This window comes from Halichondria panicea, chromosome 17, assembly GCF_963675165.1.
Source record: "Halichondria panicea chromosome 17, odHalPani1.1, whole genome shotgun sequence".
NCBI lineage: Eukaryota > Metazoa > Porifera > Demospongiae > Suberitida > Halichondriidae > Halichondria > Halichondria panicea.
Window position 1 is genome coordinate 3,829,582 of NC_087393.1, and position 19,053 is coordinate 3,848,634.

The 19,053-nt window shown below is 40.0% G+C and overlaps 4 protein-coding genes and 1 long non-coding RNA gene across 6 annotated transcripts; 2 read left to right on the forward strand and 3 right to left on the reverse strand.

Moving 5' to 3' along the window:
* Positions 1-876: 876 nt before the first annotated feature.
* On the forward strand, positions 877-5,063 carry LOC135351159 (uncharacterized). Its single transcript, XM_064550101.1, has one exon. The coding sequence runs from the start codon at positions 916-918 to the stop codon at positions 4,900-4,902; it is 3,987 nt and encodes a 1,328-aa protein (XP_064406171.1). The 5' UTR covers positions 877-915; the 3' UTR covers positions 4,903-5,063.
* LOC135351161 (uncharacterized) lies at positions 5,035-6,914 on the reverse strand. Its single transcript, XM_064550104.1, has 3 exons — positions 6,787-6,914; positions 5,797-6,387; positions 5,035-5,227 (listed from the first exon to the last, which is right to left on the reverse strand). Exons 2-3 carry the CDS (start codon positions 6,182-6,184, stop codon positions 5,208-5,210), a joined length of 408 nt encoding a protein of 135 aa, XP_064406174.1. The 5' UTR covers positions 6,185-6,387; positions 6,787-6,914; the 3' UTR covers positions 5,035-5,207.
* Positions 6,915-8,600: 1,686 nt separating this feature from the next.
* On the reverse strand, positions 8,601-10,339 carry LOC135351164 (uncharacterized). 2 transcript variants are annotated; one of them, XR_010399407.1, is made up of 3 exons: positions 9,958-10,339; positions 9,622-9,845; positions 8,601-9,565 (listed from the first exon to the last, which is right to left on the reverse strand). It is a non-coding gene; the product is annotated as an uncharacterized LOC135351164 (long non-coding RNA). The 2 variants fall into 2 exon arrangements; XR_010399406.1 differs by lacking the exon at positions 9,958-10,339 and having other exon boundaries at positions 9,622-9,949.
* A 7-nt stretch (positions 10,340-10,346) lies between these two features.
* On the forward strand, positions 10,347-12,168 carry LOC135351162 (uncharacterized). The gene is made up of 5 exons (XM_064550105.1): positions 10,347-10,895; positions 10,942-11,050; positions 11,100-11,317; positions 11,816-11,983; positions 12,028-12,168. The coding sequence occupies exons 1-5, from the start codon at positions 10,545-10,547 to the stop codon at positions 12,166-12,168; spliced, it is 987 nt and encodes a 328-aa protein (XP_064406175.1). The 5' UTR covers positions 10,347-10,544.
* Positions 12,169-14,742: 2,574 nt separating this feature from the next.
* On the reverse strand, positions 14,743-17,662 carry LOC135351160 (uncharacterized). The gene is made up of 5 exons (XM_064550103.1): positions 17,414-17,662; positions 17,149-17,290; positions 16,840-17,027; positions 15,844-15,985; positions 14,743-15,592 (listed from the first exon to the last, which is right to left on the reverse strand). Exons 1-5 carry the CDS (start codon positions 17,549-17,551, stop codon positions 15,321-15,323), a joined length of 882 nt encoding a protein of 293 aa, XP_064406173.1. The 5' UTR covers positions 17,552-17,662; the 3' UTR covers positions 14,743-15,320.
* Between the last annotated feature and the right edge of the window lie 1,391 nt (positions 17,663-19,053).

Consider the following 19,053-nt stretch of genomic DNA (forward strand, 5'->3'; position numbering starts at 1 on the left):
GATCTTGCACAATTAAGAACACTTACATTTTCTGTTCTGTGTAACATGATGCATGGCACAAAAGTGGCATATCGACAAATTGCGTTCATGAACGTCCTTGCGTTTTTCGACTTGTTCTATATAATCTTTGGAGAAAAACGATATAAGCGAAGTTGTACGTAGACACATCAAACATAATTATGCGAACTTTGTGAGTGTTGATCACGTACTTTGCAACAATAACATTGCAAAAACTTAAACTGATCCTGGTACTGGTCATGTATGACACGTCCTTACTCATGCAGCAGAGCTCATGCAGTAGTTAAATCGCAAATAAAGGGTCAAATTTTTCACCAGCAAAATTAATGTTCTAGTAATCGTCTGCAGATGGCAGAATAATGCATGGCATTGCACTGGTATACTGTATAGAGCAATTTTTTTCGAGGCACTTATATTTCGTAGAATGGCCTCTAAAGGCATTTTGTTCGTGGGTTGACTGGTTGACTGCTTACCGGAAGCCACACTTTTAATTTTTGCACGTTGTAGCAGATAATTCTAATTAAAAAACAATTTTCAATTTTCGTGTAGGATTGGTAACCCGTGAAAACAGCGAACATTTCGCGTTATACAATTATTGTAAAGATGACGATGAATATTGACAACTTTGTATAATAGAGTGTAATTATAGAGAGTAAGATATGCTGTTTGTTTTCATAATTATTTTAGTTGCAACAATAGCAATCAACTATAAAGAAATGCAGTATGTACGATAGTTTTTTTTACGCTAATTAAGTAAATTTGAATGCTTGTCTTTCAATGTAAACAGCGAAATGTTACGTATACAACACCACCTCTTCATGTCTTAATTGAATACTATTTAAGGAGTATAATTATAAGAAACTGTAAGACTACCCAATACTTTAGCAGAAATATATTATGATTTCGACAGCAATTTTCATCCTCAGCGCAACTGCGTTAGCTATAGTACTGCTTGCTCACGATTGTAATGGCAGTATTTTGTACATCAGACCAGACAATGGATCGAACACAACATGCCCAAGGCAACCATGCGAGACACTGGACCAATATGCAAATGTAAGTCATTTGAACAATACACAGTTTATTTTTATGCCAGGATTGCACACTCTCAGTAAAAACTTTTGTATTGACTCTCTCATGAATATTGAACTCATTAGTATGAGCGATAGCAAAAATGAAACAGAAATTGCAGAAATTCAGTGTTATAAAGCAGCAGGATTTATATTTAAGAATATATACTTTCTCACCATCAAAAATCTGCAAATTTCCGCATGTGGTCAAATAATACCGGATAGTGTTTACAACAATTTAGAAAGCCCACTCTCCTTTCAAGCGGCAGTTGCTCTTAAAGATGTGGCTGCTCTAACAATGCAATCAATAACCATTCGAGACAGTAATGGATACGGGATAGCTGCTGAGGGACTGTATGGATACTCAATAATGGAGGACTGCCTACTGGTGAGCAACACGGGTGGCGAAAAATTCATAGGGGGTAATCTTGTACTGAAGTATGCAGATTGTCCTGTTATTGACACAAACGAGCAGGTTTATGTGGGAATTGTGAGATCTAAGTTCTTATATGGAAGTGCACATTATAGTAACGACGAACATGACCCACATACCGCACTTCAAACCAAAGCAACTGGCATATCTTTGCTCCTTTCCTGCACAAATGTTACTATTAACATGTCAGAGGTGCAACTAAAGCACAACGAAGCATACAGCTTTTCCAGCAAAGGAGGGAACCTTTTCATTCTGCTCGGAAACACCGTACGATATACGAGCAATATGGTAATTGTGGAGAACAGTAACATTGACAAGGGAACAGCAATTATGGGTGGAGGAGCATACATTAGATTCAAGCAGCCTCCCCAAGAACCTGACAACATAACAGTTCCATGTGAAAACTTTGTTAGTTTTAAAAATGTGAGCTTTAATGGTAACAAAGGTAGAGTTAAAGGAGGTGCTCTGTACATATTGTTCGAAACAGCAAGCATGTACAACTATTGTCCCAAGGGAACTGTTGAAATAGACAGCTGTTACTTTGTAGACAATATTTTAAATGCTTCCAAGGCAGACAGTGGCCTAGCTATCAACATTTATTGCTATTTGATCAACGGAGTGGAAGCAACATCTGTTCCCTTCAATATAGTGAGCATTACTCGAAGTCACTTTCTGGGAAACAAACTATTAACGCAGAAGGAAAATAGTTTCGATATAATTTCCGGAGGAGCCACTGTGTTCATTAGTAAACAGAGAAGACAAACATTTATCAGTGACTCTAGCTTTGTAAACAACGGCAAAACAGCAATTTCAGCTTTCGGATCAAATATTGTGTTCAGTGGTATTGTGAACATAACAAATAATACAGGCCTTAACGGTGGGGGCCTAGTTCTCTGTCAGTCCTCGTACATTTTGTTCGCCCCAAATACCACAGTGACTTTTGAAAACAACAATGCTACTTTATCTGGAGGAGGCATATACGCAGAAGATCAGTGTTTACAATCTATGCCACTGTGTTTTTATCAAGTGCACAATAATAACAAGTCGTTAACTAAACATCAAAGGATCTCAATATTAGACACTATTCACGTGGTAATGATCAACAACACTGCTGGATACGCTGGAAGTCAGATATTCGGAGGGTTTATGGAAAAATGCTATACAACATTTGGCAAGGACAATAAACTAGTATACAACAAGATTTTTAACGAAATTTCATGGCAAAGAAATGATTCTGATCTTTCCTACATCACTTCTTACCCAAAGCATATATGCTTCTGTGAAAACAACCTACCTAACTGTAACAAAAACTACAAGAACATCAATATAACAATATACCCTGGTGAACCTTTTACAGTTAGTTTAGTAGGCGTTGGGCAATTCAACAACCCTGTTCCAGCAACAATCAAAGCAACCACCAGCCACTCAAGTGACAAGATGTACAGTCGTACAATAAAGGATGTCTGTACTTCTATGACATTTTTTGTCAAATCAGCACAACCGACTAGATTTGACAAACTTAGCATCACTGTCTCCTCCGACGTAGGTTACACAACAAGAAGCAGCCTACGATCGATCAACATTCACTATAGGTCTTGTCCTCTGGGAACGTACATACACAACTCTGCCTGTCACTATGAAGACCCTCATTTCGAATACAGAGCTAATAACCAAACTATAAAAAAGAACGAAAATACATGGGTAGGATACTACAACGCTGCTGATCATTCCGACTCTGAAACCGTTAGTGGGTTCATACATTTCAACTATTGTCCACTGTGGTACTGCAACAACAAAACAGTTATCAATGTTAATGAAACCTATTTTGATCAAAACTCTCAGTGTCATGAAAGGGAGGGCATTTTGTGTGGAGCGTGCTTAAAGCAACATAGTTTAGCTATTGCCTCTAGCAGGTGCCTTCGCTGTGACAACATCAGTCGATCGTACTTTCCTCTCCTAGCGCTAGCTACTCTGACTATTACAGCTCTAGTACTACTCTTTATGCTGTGCTGTAATGTGACCATCACTGATGGCACAGTTAGTGGATTTCTATTCTACTCTAGTTTGTTCAACATCAACATAAAATTGTTTTTGAGAGTATCAAAACGATACACATATCTTGCGGAATTTTTTGCATGGACGAATTTAGATATTGGTTTAACAACTTGCTTTTACGATGGGTTTGATGCATTTTGGCAGGCAATATTAAACTTTTTTATTCCTGTTTTCATTTGGTGCATTCTTGGACTTATCATTTTTGCAACATCAAAGTCTAGCCAGATTACGGAGCTTGTTGGAGACAACCCTGTAAAAGTTCTAGCTACACTTGTTCTTATTTCTTACACAAAAATTCTTCAAGCTGAAGTAGCTGTGTTTTCCTGTCCACCAATTGAATTTCATACTAATTCTTCTAAAATCCTCAAGTACCACTGGCTCCCCGATGGTAATGTGCCGTGTTGGCAAGGGAAGCACCTAGCTCTGGTGGTGATTGGTGTTTTGTTTGGAATAGCTACTGTTCTGTACACTTTAATGCTCCTATTTATTCAACCATTGCAAAGATATTCTCATGTGAGAGGACTGAGATGGGTGGCTAAACTAAAGCCATTTTTTGACGCTTACACTAGCCCTCATGTGATCAAGCATCGCTATCGATTCTGGACTGGACTTTTACTCCTATGTAGAATGATTAACAGTATTTCGTTTGCTCTTCTTTCCTACACAAACACATATAAAAATTATGGAATTGAAGTCGTACTCATTTGTTTCCTGATAACAAGCTTAATGGGGTACTTCGGTGGAGTCTACAAAAATAAGTGGCTATATGCTCTAAACTCTTCGTTCTACTTAAACCTCACTCTACTGTCTTTAGTGACATTATATTCTCTAACCAAACACTCTTCTTCTAAGAACACTGCAGATATGATTCAAGAGATTGCCACCTACACTTCACTAGGCATAGCCTTTGTGACGTTTCTATTCATTCTCTCCTACCATGTGTACAAACGTCTGAAAAAGACCGGTCTGCTCGCTGGCTGTGCGGGAAGAATCCAGGGGACTCGATGTTGGAGATCAGCTGTCGGATATTGGAACAGAGGCAGGATACAATACATAAGACTGCCCCAAGAAGACCCTCAGAATCGAGAGGTGAACAATGATTTCAATGGAGAGAGAAGGCTTGATGACGATTGTCAGTGGGAGAGAGAACTGCATGTTGATGTACAAGACAGAGAGCTCAATGGATATCGCCATGATGACAGACAGCTTGCAAGAGTTTGTGATGACAATTGGGAGAATGGAGAGAGCAATAAGGAGCCAACTGAAGAAGAGCCATTCAAAAAAGAGGATAAAGGTATTGTAGGACCTAGCAGAGACACATACTAAACCTAAATAACTGTTGTTGTTACATGCAGTAACTGTGTATCTTTCTAGCTAGAACACAATCACATGACATAATTATTGTGCATATAAAATAGTATATAACATTCACACACATGCAGTTATGCCAGGCTTTGGTTCGTTTATAATAATGTGTACTAACTTTTTGAGATAATTATAATGATGATTTTATAGTCATAAGCACAAACAACAAGCATAAACAAAACAAGACAAGACAACGTTTGACTAAATCTGCTGTTGAGCACGTGCAATGACAAGCTGTAACAGTCTATTCTTGGGGAGAGTAGAAGCTAACCCAGAAAAACGTCATCTGCACATATGAAACACACCAGCTTACTACACTGTTATGTACATGTATGTATGTATGTATAGCGGGTAATTTCGAGGGTATACTGTTAATTTTCGTGGACTCTATCACTTTTTGGCGCATGCATGCATGTGACATTAAAATTTGTGGGCATAAAAATGTTTGCGGTACAGCGAAAAAAGCGAAAGTTAATACCCTCAAAATATACCCGCTATATACGGGGATATATAGTGTACACTATAGCACACAAGTGAAATGCAATATACATAATTATTACGACAATACTTCATTTGTAGATGCAAGTAATCCCCACAAATCATATCACATTATAGATGTTACAGCTGCACTGCATGTACATGTATATAATATACTGGCATTATTTTCCTGCTCAGGCAAGCATACAAATATGAAATTAGGTAATATCATTGGGTACCTACATGTACATAGTTTAGCTACAAGAACAGTTACAGAGCTAGTAACGGAAAGGTAAACGGTTTAGGCTGGGGCATCTCTCATACGGCACAATAATTACAATAAGTGCTAACCTCCCTACTCAACACACAAACACTCACCTGGTCTCAGGTTGAGCAGCCCAGAGGATAGAGATATCTGCAGCAGCTGTGCCAGCCTCTCCACACACTCTTCCATCTTCTCTGCCATCTCTTCCTCACCACGTTGCTTCCTGTGACTGTAATACCCAAGCAGGTTAGCAATCAGCACGGCCATTTCCTTTCCTGACATCTGGCAAGTTACCGGCTTTGAGAGTGAGAGAATGCTTGAAAGTAGATCAGCATGTAATGACGTCAATATCATTTGAATGTCTTTATCGTCCAATGACTTTGAACTTGAGGTATCCATAGGTTCATCTCTTGAGTCTTTGCTGTAATTAGATTTAGATTCGGTCTTCTTAGCGATAGTCAGATAGTTTGGACAAAGGGGTGCCAAAACACACCATTGCATTAGTCCAGGTAGCAAACATTGTAGTACAGGCTTTGGGAATTTGGAATCAAAATTGATGGAATTGGAAAAGTTCGGAAATCTCCTTGCTGAGAAGAGGAGGCGGAGAGAGTAAGTTTGGATACGTTGATAGCCAATGGTAAACAATTTGAAGAATTCTGATTGGTGGATTAGGCTGTGACGAATCCATGGTTGTTTTTTAGTGACTGCATAATTATATAGAGAGAAGAATTGTAATCATGCATCCATATACATCTAGTGATATCATAATGGCTATAGTGTACTGTAAATGTTCCAGTAGTTTACAGCCTGTTTGCAGGGAGGAAGCCACAAGCAGGTGAAAAGCTACCGGAAAGTTTCTCTGCCCCTCTTGATCTTCCAAAACTCAGAGTCACAACCACATGCAATAGTACATGAATGTGATTGACAGTGAGCATAACATGAGGGGACACACCCACAATCATTGCTACTTAATTTACTACCCAGCATTTCTTGCCATTTGGTGCAATCTAGCACAGTACATGTAGTGCTATAAACATCCTACATGTATGATAATATTATGTAGCAAGTAGAATTTACTATAAAGCAATAATACATGCACGTACCACTGTAGAAGGAATGCAAGGATGTGAATGAGAGGGCCAGCTGCTGGGCAAAGTGCGGAGAGGTGGTGGGCAGTTGCAGTAATGGACCATATGCATCTGGGAGGAGTACGCAGAAATCATGGTAGAGTTTTCACAAGAGCAGCAGCCTCAGTGGGATGAAACTATAGTGGAAAAAGTGCATGCAATATTTGTACATATAGGACCTACATGTACATGTAACCAGTAAGTAAACTTAAAGAAGTAAGGAGTCTAATACCGCATGTACATGTAGGGGTTTCTACAAGTAATTCACATGCCACAACTACAGGAAATATATAGACTGGAAACCACGCCCCTTTCTTTAGGGAAAGAGACTGGCCAGGTGACTATCAACGACTCGTCTTCATTGCGTACTGAATTTTGCGGAAGTGGTTCAGGGAAAAGGGTGTGGTCACCAGTGTTGCGGTTTAGTATACTTTGGCTAGATCTACTGTACTCTAGCATGTCTAGCTCTAGCTCTAGCAAGCTAGCTAGCTCAGCCACCTACCAAACTTAATTTCAATCACAAGTCAACTGCTGCAAAACTATGTCCAAGTCTGGAGCTAGCTGTCACGTACCTGGATGTACCTAGCTCTTGTCCTGTCTGTGGCAATGATACCGCTGTAATAGAAACTCAAATGTTGCTGGCAATAGGGCAAAGCAAAGGGACTTTCCATAAACCAGTTGGCAGAGAGACAAATATATCTCTGCATCTCTGCTACTTCTGTCTGTTATTTTTGCAGTGGCCTTGTAGCTATCCAGGTTATAGCAACTTTAGAATTGCTTCATTGGAGAAGTACTGATAGACAACTTATATCCAAACAGCTAGCTAAGTAGACATACAATTTATACTGCAACTGTACAGCTAAAAATATTAATACTCACATAATAATAGCTTAGTGTGCAATATTGTGGTTTAGATATCTCCCACGCATTCATGCACACACTACATTCCAAGCATTCCGTTGGGACGAGTCGTGATAGTCACCTGGCCAGTCTCTTTCCCTAAAGAAAGGGGCGTGGTTTCCAGTCTAGGAAATATACAGGTAGATAACCCCTTGCATTACATTGCATTGTAACAGCACATCACCTACCCAACTGGAAAACGGCTTAGGTTCAAGTGGGTACTACCCTTAAAACAAACAGCAGAGTGAGACTAGAGGCTCTGTGCGTACCCTCATCCAGATAGCAGTGCAGTTAGTTGAGGAAGTTGGGGCACTCTGCACTCGTGGCAAAGGACACCAACCAAACTTGCCATTTGTGGGTGTGTCCTGCAGAGGAGGGTTGGGTATCAAACAACACTCATAAATACACACCCAGTTCAGAAACCTTTTCCCAGTGGCTTACTGGAATACCGGAAGAACCTAATCACTGCGGTACTGGGTTTAGGTTTCTACATAGCGTTTCATTAGAGAAAAATCGGCTGAGCTAGCCCTACCACCACCCTAGTTGGGCGGAGCCCGACCGTCCCTGACGGGAGGTCGGGGGACATGCTTATATAGGATTTGTACTTGTGTGTTATGTAATACTGCTTGGAGCATCATGAATATAATCATTTTAAGTGGGTGTTAAACGCAATATGCACCGCACTGCACCACACTGGCTGGCACTGAACAACATGACTTTGCTACTAAATAAATAAAGTACTGAGCAAGAATGGCCCAAGTGCTACAATGTTTTGGATGTGGGGATGAGCTATCAAGGCCTGGTAACAGAAGAGCTCTTGATGGTCCAGCTGGAAAGGAAGTGTTGGACCTGTGGACAATGCTACTGGAGAATGAGGAAGAACAGATGTGTGCTGATGTCGACATTAACAGTATTGTAAATGGCAGTGATAAAAACAGATTGCCCAAAATGTGCAGGAAATGTTTCGGTAGATATAGCAGCTTTCTTGAAGCACAGGTAATAATGAAAATAAAATTTGTAATTAGCTGAAAGAAGTAACTAAGTCTTAGGTCACACTGTCCACATAAACATGACTTAGAACAAATATCACAGCACAAGCAATTGAAACCGAGATCAACATGTTTGTAATTGTCAATATTTCGGAAAAGACTATCCCTTCTACAATCTGTAGTGTTGAAATTTGAAGCATATTCTTTAATCTCATTATCAACTTGATGGTAAATTCTTGCCTTCAAAAGGGTTACACGTGATGGTTTACCATCTCGACCTGCTCTACCAGTCTCTTGTACATAGCTACTGATATCGTCTGACAGGCCAACATGAATGATTTACCGAATGTTGGGACAATCAACACCCATACCAAATTCCATAGTAGCTACAACAATGCGAAGATTGCCATCACCCTTAAATAAACGAATGATTTCAGATTTATGGGCTGGATCAGTGACACTTGTAAACATGTCCACGAGGCGAAATTCAGGAAGATCAGGTGCATCATCAGGATTTGTGAATGCAGCTCCAAGGTAATCCTTAAAGAAGAGGTACATGTCACCACACACCAAAAGAACGTCCATATATGATTGTTGTGGGAAACTTGTTTCTCTCGATTACCAATTTCTGGGCCAAGTTTTGGAATGTCTCTGGTATACTTTTGAACAATCCAACAGCATAAATCAAATTTGGGATTACTGGGACTCTCGTAATGACAAATGGGTTTCTTAGGCCAACAATACGAGAAATGAATGAAATGTCACTTCGGGTAGCTGTTGCTGTTAGCGCCATCACATGAACTGATGTTGGAATGAGGCTGCGCACTTCTCTAATTCTCAACAGCATTTGCCTGAAAGTCTCACCCCTGCAATAATATTATTGGTACACATGTTAATAATAAACGATGAGTCAAATACATACCATTTCTTCACACAATGAGCTTCATCGATTATCAAAGCCTTGAGTCTATTAGCATACACATCTCCCCCCAGAAGTCTTCTCCAATGCTTCTTGCTGATGATCATTTCAGGTGTAAAGAATACTAGCTGATACTTTCCGTGGAAGATCGCATCCATTGTAGCTGCATCAGACATCTCGCCCGAGACATATGTGCTAGAGATGCCTTTAGAACAATAGATGGCTACCTATATAATAATAGAATAAAAGCATCCAGCTTAGAATGATCTAGTTATGTGTAAACAGCTCATATGCACATGTACGTATAATTATATGTATGTTCTATCTAGCCTTACATACCTGATCATGAATGATGGCCAGCAGAGGACTGGAGTAACTACTACTACTACTACAATAGAATGACCTTTCTCCTTCTCCAATATTTTGTCAAATGCTGCAGGCAAACAAGCATAGCAAAGGCTCTTTCCAAATCCAGTAGGCAATACAGCAAAGACATCTCTGTCTCTCAGAAAAGAAGTGACTACTTCCAAGCTCGTTAGCAGCTTCTGTGACAACTTGTGTAACTTTCTCCATTTTGCTCAAGGCAGCTCCGCCCAGCTGCACACCCACCTAGCTAAGTGGGTGTTAACCAACCACTTGCAATACTGCAATCTGATTGGGCTGCACTCCTCAGTGCAGCAGTACAAATCCTATATAAGCGTGTCACCCGGCCACCCGTTGGGAACGGGTGCCGGGCTCCGCCCAGCTACCACCACCCTACAGCTACAGGTGACAGGTGACAGGATCCAGATATCTGAACTAGGCTGAGTTGGTCATCATGGCTTGGAGAATGAAGATAAAACTTCCAAAGCTGCAAATAACTCAAAGGCAAACAGGTTCAGCTGTGAGAAGGTCTGTTACTCCCAGGGGTCTGCCAAAGGCCAATCATGAGACTGCCGGAAACAACAGTGAAAACAAGCACTGATCATGAAGCCAATTCCATCCTGATTGACACCAGCACTCTTGATCAGAATGAAGACGTGGAGAACCAGGGTGCACGAAGTTTGCATGAGATAAAACAAATTGCTAATGCTGAATCGTGGGGGAAAATTAGAGAGCGTCTCTTAAAGGCTGCTGTTGAAAGTTCTATTCCTCCACCTGGCCAGTCTTGCAGTGTGTGCGCTAACTGTGCACAGTACAGATGTGTTGATTGTGGGCCTACAATATACTATTGTGAGGCTTGTCTCGGAGATTCTCATTTGATGCGCAACATTTTTCACTGTGCTGAAATCTGGGAGGTAAGGATTGATTTAATTGTTATGTTGAGCCTGGTTACTTTTACAGGATGAAATGTACAAGCCAGTAACTATCGAGGGACGGTGTATTGATGTCTCTCCTAATCACCAATGTTCCACAAAGAAGGCAGTACCTCTTTGCTGTATTGACACAAAAGGTTAATTATACCAGTGCCATTCATCCAGTTACTAGTAATTACAATGCAGGGATTGAGCACAGAATCCAGTTTTGGTGTTGTGAATGTGAGACTGTATGTGAAACAATGATACAAGCTCGTCTATGGCCAGCAAGCCCAAGATTCCCAGAAACAGCATTCACTTTTGAGCTACTAGACTGGGCCGAGTCGCTTCTTCTGGAATGTCAAGTAGCACTTGGTGACTTTTGCAGGTCATTATACTTTAATTGCCCACATTTAGTGAACAAGGTGTGTGGTATGATTTGATGTGATACTTTCATTACACTGTTTTTGTTTCTGTTAGAGAAGAGACATTTATGCTTCAATGATCGACGCTTTTGAAGAATACAGGTGCTTTTTATTAACAGCTACACTGTAAAAAATAAAGTGCGGTGACTGCACTTTTTTCATTTTAATGCCGTATAGATAGCGGATTATTTTCGGAAAATTCTCATATTTTTCGTATTTAGAGCATTAATCGTATGCGCAATAGAATGTATGTTATCTAAGCTGTAGAATATGAATTAGGTAGAGTTCATACGAAACATTGCTATAATTATGTTACATTATGATACGTGGTCACATTGCCTTTCTATGACATACTGACTGTATGTCAGTATATATAGGTATTTGAATGGAACTCCGGCATATGAGTTTCGTGAGCCCAAAGCTTGACAGTGGCAACATCTGTCCAGCTTGTCCAAAGGTAAGTTGAAAGTACTTGTATTTCTGATCACCTTTCCTTAGAATGACGGAAGCCTTTTCATTTCAATGGATGCTTTGTTTGGTCTACCCCAAAAAAAGTCTGCTGGGAAGAGCCACAGGCCTCCACTTTATGACTCTCTATTTTTTAAAGATCAAAGCAGTGTTGATGAGTATGTGTCAAATTCTTCCGAGATTAGGGAACTACACAGAGTATGTTTATCATTAATAAATGCCAGTTACTGTATCACACACAGACTTGTAATGATTTCCTTGCTGGAAGTGCATTGAGATCTGCAAATATATACTGTGCCCTCGATGAGACAGCTGTGTTTGGATCTGCCTGTAGACATGAATTTCCCCTCATGTTTATCAATTTGAAGCATGGTGAAAGGTAAATGTACCTGAACTGTATTTTTCATGCAGCTCTATTTAAAGTCAATTTTCAGGTTGTCATATGCAAAGTGGTTGCTGCTAGAAATGGTTCAGAATTATCCCACTCAGAAACTTAATATCATGTATGATATTGCTTGCAAGCTCCATAAAAACTTATTGGTGAGTTGTACAGGATCAATTATGGAGGTACATATATCCATTTATTACGGTATTTAGAAATCAGAGTGTTCTGAAGTCTTAGAGAAAATTGACCTGTCAATTCCATCGTTTCATGCATTTGGTCACAATGCACAGTGCCAGGTAACGTGAACATTTCAACCCTTGTGTTATGGTGTGTGTATTCATTACTTACTAGGCGGCTTATGGACCTACTCGACGAATAGACTCTCAGATGGTGAGGTAATGGAACGTTTGTGGTCATACCTGCGACGGTTCTCTCGAATGACGAAGGAAATGCGACCATCTCACCGGATTGATGTACTCACTCACGCATTGTTGTTTTATGGATCTAGAACGAAGCAAAAATTAGTATTATATAAATCATAATAATTGATGTACGTTTATGCAGGGACTTTGCTGGCTAACCGCTGGAAAAAGGCAGAAGGGCTTAAACTTGCTGCGCAAAGTTCTTATGAGGAACTCACATCCTCTTTACCTTGTACTTACGCGTATATAGCCTCGGTCTTCCTGCCGAGTTATAATTATTGGAACGGCAAACAAATTATACGAAAACTCGGCCTGGGACCCATAAAATTATTAATGTCAGGTGTATTAATTATTCTTATGTATATAGAAACTGTCACTGAGGACAATGTGAAACAGTGGGTTGAAGAGGATAGAGTTCTTATCTCTTCCTGTGTTGTGGCGAATTCCGGACAAGCTGACTGGAAGATCACCTATGTTCAGCTGCTGCACACTTTGTGTACAGAAGATCTGTCAACACTGCAATATATAAGGTGGCTTGCAAGCATGTCTATTTTATGTACCTTTACAAAACTATAGACTCAAGAAACAACTAGAGGAATTTGAAAAAAAGCACGGGATAGCTGCTCGCTGGGATACCAGTGACCCCCAGTACATTACAGCAAGATCAATCGACTTGAAAGAGAAGCAGCACCAATTGCAGCTCTCACTTTGGTCTACTGTTTGTCGAAGACAGTTTCTTGTGAAAACAAAAGCAAAGTATGCAGGTATAATTATAGTGACCCCTATGACCTGCATGTACATAATTATATACAATGTGATTTCCCTTATACATACATACACGTAGATGGTCAAAAGATTGCTAAAAGACTTTGCAAAGGAATTTCCAAAGAAACGAAAAAGGCCAATAAGATTCTCTCTGAACACCACCACATTTCTCTACAATTGGACCCATCATACTCAAAGCCAAACATCTCACAAGTTCTTTCTCCAGACAGCACTGCATGTGTGGCAGCAAAGATTTGATGGAGCCCTTGTATCTACACATATGCCACAGTGTGTAAAACGTGATATCATCGAAGCATACTTGTTGAAAGAACGATGCAACAAAGAGCAGTGTCTCCTGAAAATCGACATGACGAATGTCATTAGCTACTGGCAAGAAAAGGCTTCATGCATCACAGCTCTCATTCTTGAAACAAGTGGTACAGATGCTTTTAAAGTAGGCTGTGTGTGTCTTTTGAAGAAATGTTTGGTTGAAGTTGAACATAACTGTTCCAGAGTGACCGTACTTTTTTCTAATATTCTCAAAAACTCTGAAAGTGTTGATTCAGACTCAGAGAATGATAGTTCGGACTCAGAGGATGATCGTTCGGACTCAGAGAATGATCGTTCAGACATTGATGTAGATGATTAGATTATTTCTATGCAATCGTTGCATGGTTGTTCCACTTCATGATCACATGCACGTCACTTGCAAATAATATGCTGTTGTCAGAATGTTTGGTATGAATGCACATAATTATACAATAGTTTGCATTCTTCAATGAAGTGATCAACGTTCTTTAATTATTATACATAATTATGTGTAATTATAAAAAATACACACTGTATAATTATTATAGTTTTATGATGCGATAGTTTGGACCTATAGAGTGTAATAGTATACTGCCATGCAATAATGCTGTTAAATGCTTGCAGCTGATTATGCTGTACTTTGTGTCTCTTAATTATTCCATGTCATGCATGTGCATATTAGTAGCTATCAAGTAACCATTTAATCACAATAATTATGACTTCACATTCATGGCATATAATTATTTCTAATAGATGTAGCATAATAATATTCATGCATGCAGTACCATATATACAGTGTCAACATCACTATAACAGTACATACTAATTAGTACACTGGCTTGAACAAAACCATTTGCGTTTCTGGAACGACTCATCGGGGCTAATACCCACACACTTCTTGTGGAACCACATTTTACAACTATCACATCTAATAATGGGTTTACTTCGATTATTTGGCTGCTTGCAATGGCAGTACAACTCAACCGTAACAATTTTTCGATAGAGGTTAGATGCAGGTACTCTCCTTTGACGTGTTTGAGGGAAACAATCTAGGTTCCCTTTAATAAAACCATCCTTCAAGTGTGTACGCATCAACTCCACATTTCTATGTGCTAAAAGTGGATCAGTGCTATGTACCAATTCCGTGGCATACGCAATGGCAAACACACCGCAATCACTACAATTTAGCTGCTTTTGCACGTTCATTAAGCAAAACGTAGTAGACCTTGTTGAGCAACGCCAGAAACTACAAATTTGTTCAATTGTAGCAGAGCTGATGTCACTGTACATACTGTCGCACACTTTCAATGTACTGGTATCGCACCACACATTACTAACTGTTACCCAATGAGACTTGCCAACGAGGATGATCTGTACAAAAGGTGTTCCCTCGTCAATGATTTTGAATGAGATAGCCCTTTGCTCAAAGAGGACATTTTACCAGCCGCTCAACTTATTGTCGCACTGTGATTTCAGCATAATTTGTGCGGCATTGATAATCCGATCATTCAACCACTCTACACTCGACTCCAAGCAGACTTTGTCCTCCTGTTGTAACGTGAACATTGGTGATTTAATCCATGCTTTCATACAAGGCATTACAGGACTGTCGCTGATTTCAATAGTTGATTGGTTTTTGCTGGTAGTATCTGTCTTAGCTTGGGAAGCTTGGAGAGCTTTTGTGAGGTTTTTTTTTATTTTTTTTTGCTTTCTTATCCACTGGTTGTGAATCAATCTCAATTGATTGTATGTTTTCATGAGATTGTACATGGTTTGCATGAGAGAGCAAATCAGAATCAGAATCGGATGATATCTCCGACATGACCCTAGATCGTTTCGGCTTGACTGAAGACTTGAGTGGCTCGGGGTGACTGCGTTTTGGCTTTGATTGTGACAAGAGGCCAACAGGGAAAGGTGGTGGACTGGCTGCAAAAGGCAAATCACCATGGTTACGTGGGAATCCCGGGATACTTGGACAGGGGGTACATATATATATAGGCATCGACAATTATATTATGGTTCATTATTAACATAATTATAGACTATAATTATATATATACATGCATGCATGCAGTGAGATTTTATATACTGGAAGCATGCAGTGAGATTTTATATACTGGAAGGATAATAATTATGATGATGCATGCCTGCCATGCATGCAGTGCATGCTGACTCACCAACAGTGACAACAGCATGAAGCCAATTTATTACTTCTGGTGTGAATGCTTGTAACACATCTGATGTTCCCACAATTTGTGTGTACTCCATCCTAAGAGCAAAACCAAATCCACGAAAGCCAAGTTCATCAAGTTCATCAAACTGTAAATATTAATAAGAGTCACTGACACTGGAGCATCTAAAACCTATTATATATACAGGACTGGGGCACCTAAAACCTTACTGCAGTGCTGAACTGGGGCACCTAAAAACCTTACCGCAGTACTGGACTGGGGCACCTAAAACCTTATTGCAGTGCTGAACTGGGGCACCTAAAACCTTATTGCAGTGCTGAACTGGGGCACCTAAAACCTTATTGTAGTACTTGACTGGGGCACCTAAAACCTTATTGCGCAGTACTGCATGCATGGACTGGGGTATGGACTGGGATATGGCCTAAACCTTATATATATATATATATACTGCAGTACTGGATTGGGGCGCCTAAATTCTTACTGCAGTATGCATAAACTGGACTGCATGGGGCACCTAAAACCTTATAATTATACTGGAGTACATGCATGGGGCTGCATGGGGAACCTAAAACCTTACTACATTCAGTACAGGACTGGGGCACCTATAGAACCTACTGTATATAACAGAACAACTTGGCCGCATGATTCTCTGAGCTGCATGCGCATGCACCAGACGAGTATATAACTGCGTAATTATAGGGGGTAAATTTGGCGATTTGGCGAATCAAAGTGAGGGTCGACAAAATTAAAAATTGCCTAGATACGCAGTCCCAGTATAATTTTATCGCACAAAGTTATAATGATCTCATGATCGTCAAATTAAGAATCGGCAATAATACTTCAATCGCCAAACAATATAATTATATAGGCTCCCCAAATCACCCGCTATATACGGTATGGTTTTATAATTAGGTGCTCTGCGTGGTTTAAATATAATTATAATGTGCTGTATGCGTATACACGTATATATAATTAACATACCAGCTTCTGAATCTTCCCAAAACGTTTCTCAGCTTCTTTTAGGACACCTTTATGGGAGAGTCGCTCATTCGTTTCAGAACGTTCTCTCAGAGCTTGTTTCTCATCGCTAGACAAGTTATTATAAGCTTCACTGGCTTCCTTGTTAAAAACACCTGGATTTCCAGCGGTTGCAATGGCACTCTTTCCACCTGTGTGCATGCATGCAGAACAATAGAGTATCTTGACAATGTATGTGTTTGTATGTGGATGTCGTATACATGCATGTATATATGTCTAGACCATGTATGCATGACGCTAATATATATATACCTTCAGATTTTCCGTACTCTTTTAGAAATTGGTGCCATGGCCCGCTTGACTTCTTCGGAATGTTGTACTGATCAGAGGGACCAGATTCATCCGCATCAATGCCACCATGCTTAATTTTCATGTTTTCTCGGCGTATCCAGTTCTGTTCAACATCCATGAATCAATTCATCAAAAATACTACGTACTTCACTCAGTGAAAAAATGGTAATAAATCTACCAGTCCTATAGATCTGCATAGTACATGATATAGTAAAAATAAATGTACCCTTATCTGCTTCTCGTTGAGGCCTGTACGGTCCTTTGCTATTTCCAGGAATGGTTGCTTTTTTTGCCCCAACCTGTCATACCCTTTCGGTACAGCGACAGCAATATTGTAGTTGTTGAAGTGGAGAAAGGGGCACATTCAGTTCTTACAGCCTCCATAGAAATAGTCACAGGTAAAACCGACAATGAGTGCAGTGAAAGAAAGGCACCTTGATGGTTATATCTACATGTGATTGCTTAAAAGTCTTCTTTTAAGTAAGGGGAGGGGCTGGTCTACATGCAGAACTTAGCCTCGATCCCATGCAGCCCTTTCTCAATTGAGTGAGAGCGGCCTGGAATCGAGGCTATTGAGAACCTAAACCAGTACTGCAGTGATTAGGTTCTTCCGGTATTCCAGTAAGCCACTGGGAAAAGGTTTCCGAACTGGGTGAAATACATCACATAATTACAATGTATGTTGTGACAATAATATTATTATTGAGTACACGACATGTACAGTATAAAGTTGCTGAGCTGAAAACTCGAAGATATTTTTTACTTACAGTGCTGATCTTGAGGCTGCAAATATGGCGTCAAATATACAGTAGGACAACTCCATGCTCTGCTGGTTCTCTAACTGTCCGTGTATAGACAGCAACAACTGGACCTCGTTAAAAGGCGGGAGGACAGGGGCACCCCCAGGGAAGATACTTGTAGCTCTTGGCTCAAACACAACAAAAAGGTCGACAAGTGTTTGAAGGTTGTCTCTGGTCAGCAGAGAGGGAGTGTCAGTGCTGGCTAGACAGGTGTTGAAATAACTGCGTGTGTACATGTGGAATCGGGTGTACATTTGTACTACATGTATAAATTCTAAAGGGGGGAAATATGAGCACTGATACAGTGTATTTGTACACGCATACACACACACACACACACACACACCTCTGTAGCAGTCTCAGCACAATATTGCAGGATGCCGGGAAATCGAGATTGGAGATATGCTAATAATATGGATGCCCAACGAGAGAGGAGCTAGAAATACGTTCCCTGACGAGCCACTAGACTTTATTGTACTGGATTGCTTGGTATGTGCACGACAGGTTTAGTTCAGGAATTTGACCAAATGCGTGAAAATATGGTTTCCAAATATTAAGGGGATGATTAACATTGGACACTTGCGTCTGCCAATGGGGGACCTGGTAAGAACACTACATTTTCTGTTCTGTGTATAACATGATGGATAGCACAAAAGTGGCGTATCAACAAATTGCGTTCATGAACGTCCTTACGTTTTTCGACTTGTTCTAATCTTTGGAGAAAAACGATATAAGCAAAGTTGCACGTAGACACATCAAACATAATTATGCGAACTTTGTGAGTGTTGATCACGTACTTTGCAACAATAACATTGCAATAACCTAAACTGGTACTGGTACTGGTCATGTATGACACAGGGTCCTTACTCATGCAGTAGTTAAATCGCAAATAAAGGGTCAAATTTTTCACCAGCAAATTAATGTTCTAGTAATCGTCTGCAGATGGCAGAACTGACTTAGTATAATTATTTGCACTGGTATACCGTATAGAGCAATTTTTTTTGAGGCACTTATATTTCGTAGAATGGCCTCTAAAAGCATTTTGTTCGTGGGTTGACTGGTTGAC

What these genes read in the sequence shown, in the direction of transcription:
- LOC135351161 (XM_064550104.1), bottom strand. Translation starts at nt 6,184, where the DNA reads ATGCAATGGTGTGTTTTGGCACCCCTTTGTCCAAACTATCTGACTATC. An exon ending in GCTGCTCAACCTGAGACCAG is followed by an intron (nt 5,228 to 5,796) that starts GTGAGTGTTTGT and finishes TCATATGTGCAG; the next exon opens with ATGACGTTTTTCTGGGTTAG.
- LOC135351159 (XM_064550101.1), top strand. Translation starts at nt 916, where the DNA reads ATGATTTCGACAGCAATTTTCATCCTCAGCGCAACTGCGTTAGCTATA.
- LOC135351160 (XM_064550103.1), bottom strand. Translation starts at nt 17,551, where the DNA reads ATGTGCCCCTTTCTCCACTTCAACAACTACAATATTGCTGTCGCTGTA. An exon ending in TTGGGAAGATTCAGAAGCTG is followed by an intron (nt 15,986 to 16,839) that starts GTATGTTAATTA and finishes TAATATTTACAG; the next exon opens with TTTGATGAACTTGATGAACT. An exon ending in TCATGCTGTTGTCACTGTTG is followed by an intron (nt 15,593 to 15,843) that starts GTGAGTCAGCAT and finishes TGCCTTTTGCAG; the next exon opens with CCAGTCCACCACCTTTCCCT.
- LOC135351162 (XM_064550105.1), top strand. Translation starts at nt 10,545, where the DNA reads ATGAGACTGCCGGAAACAACAGTGAAAACAAGCACTGATCATGAAGCC. An exon ending in ACTGTGCTGAAATCTGGGAG is followed by an intron (nt 10,896 to 10,941) that starts GTAAGGATTGAT and finishes TTACTTTTACAG; the next exon opens with GATGAAATGTACAAGCCAGT. An exon ending in TTGCTGTATTGACACAAAAG is followed by an intron (nt 11,051 to 11,099) that starts GTTAATTATACC and finishes ATTACAATGCAG; the next exon opens with GGATTGAGCACAGAATCCAG.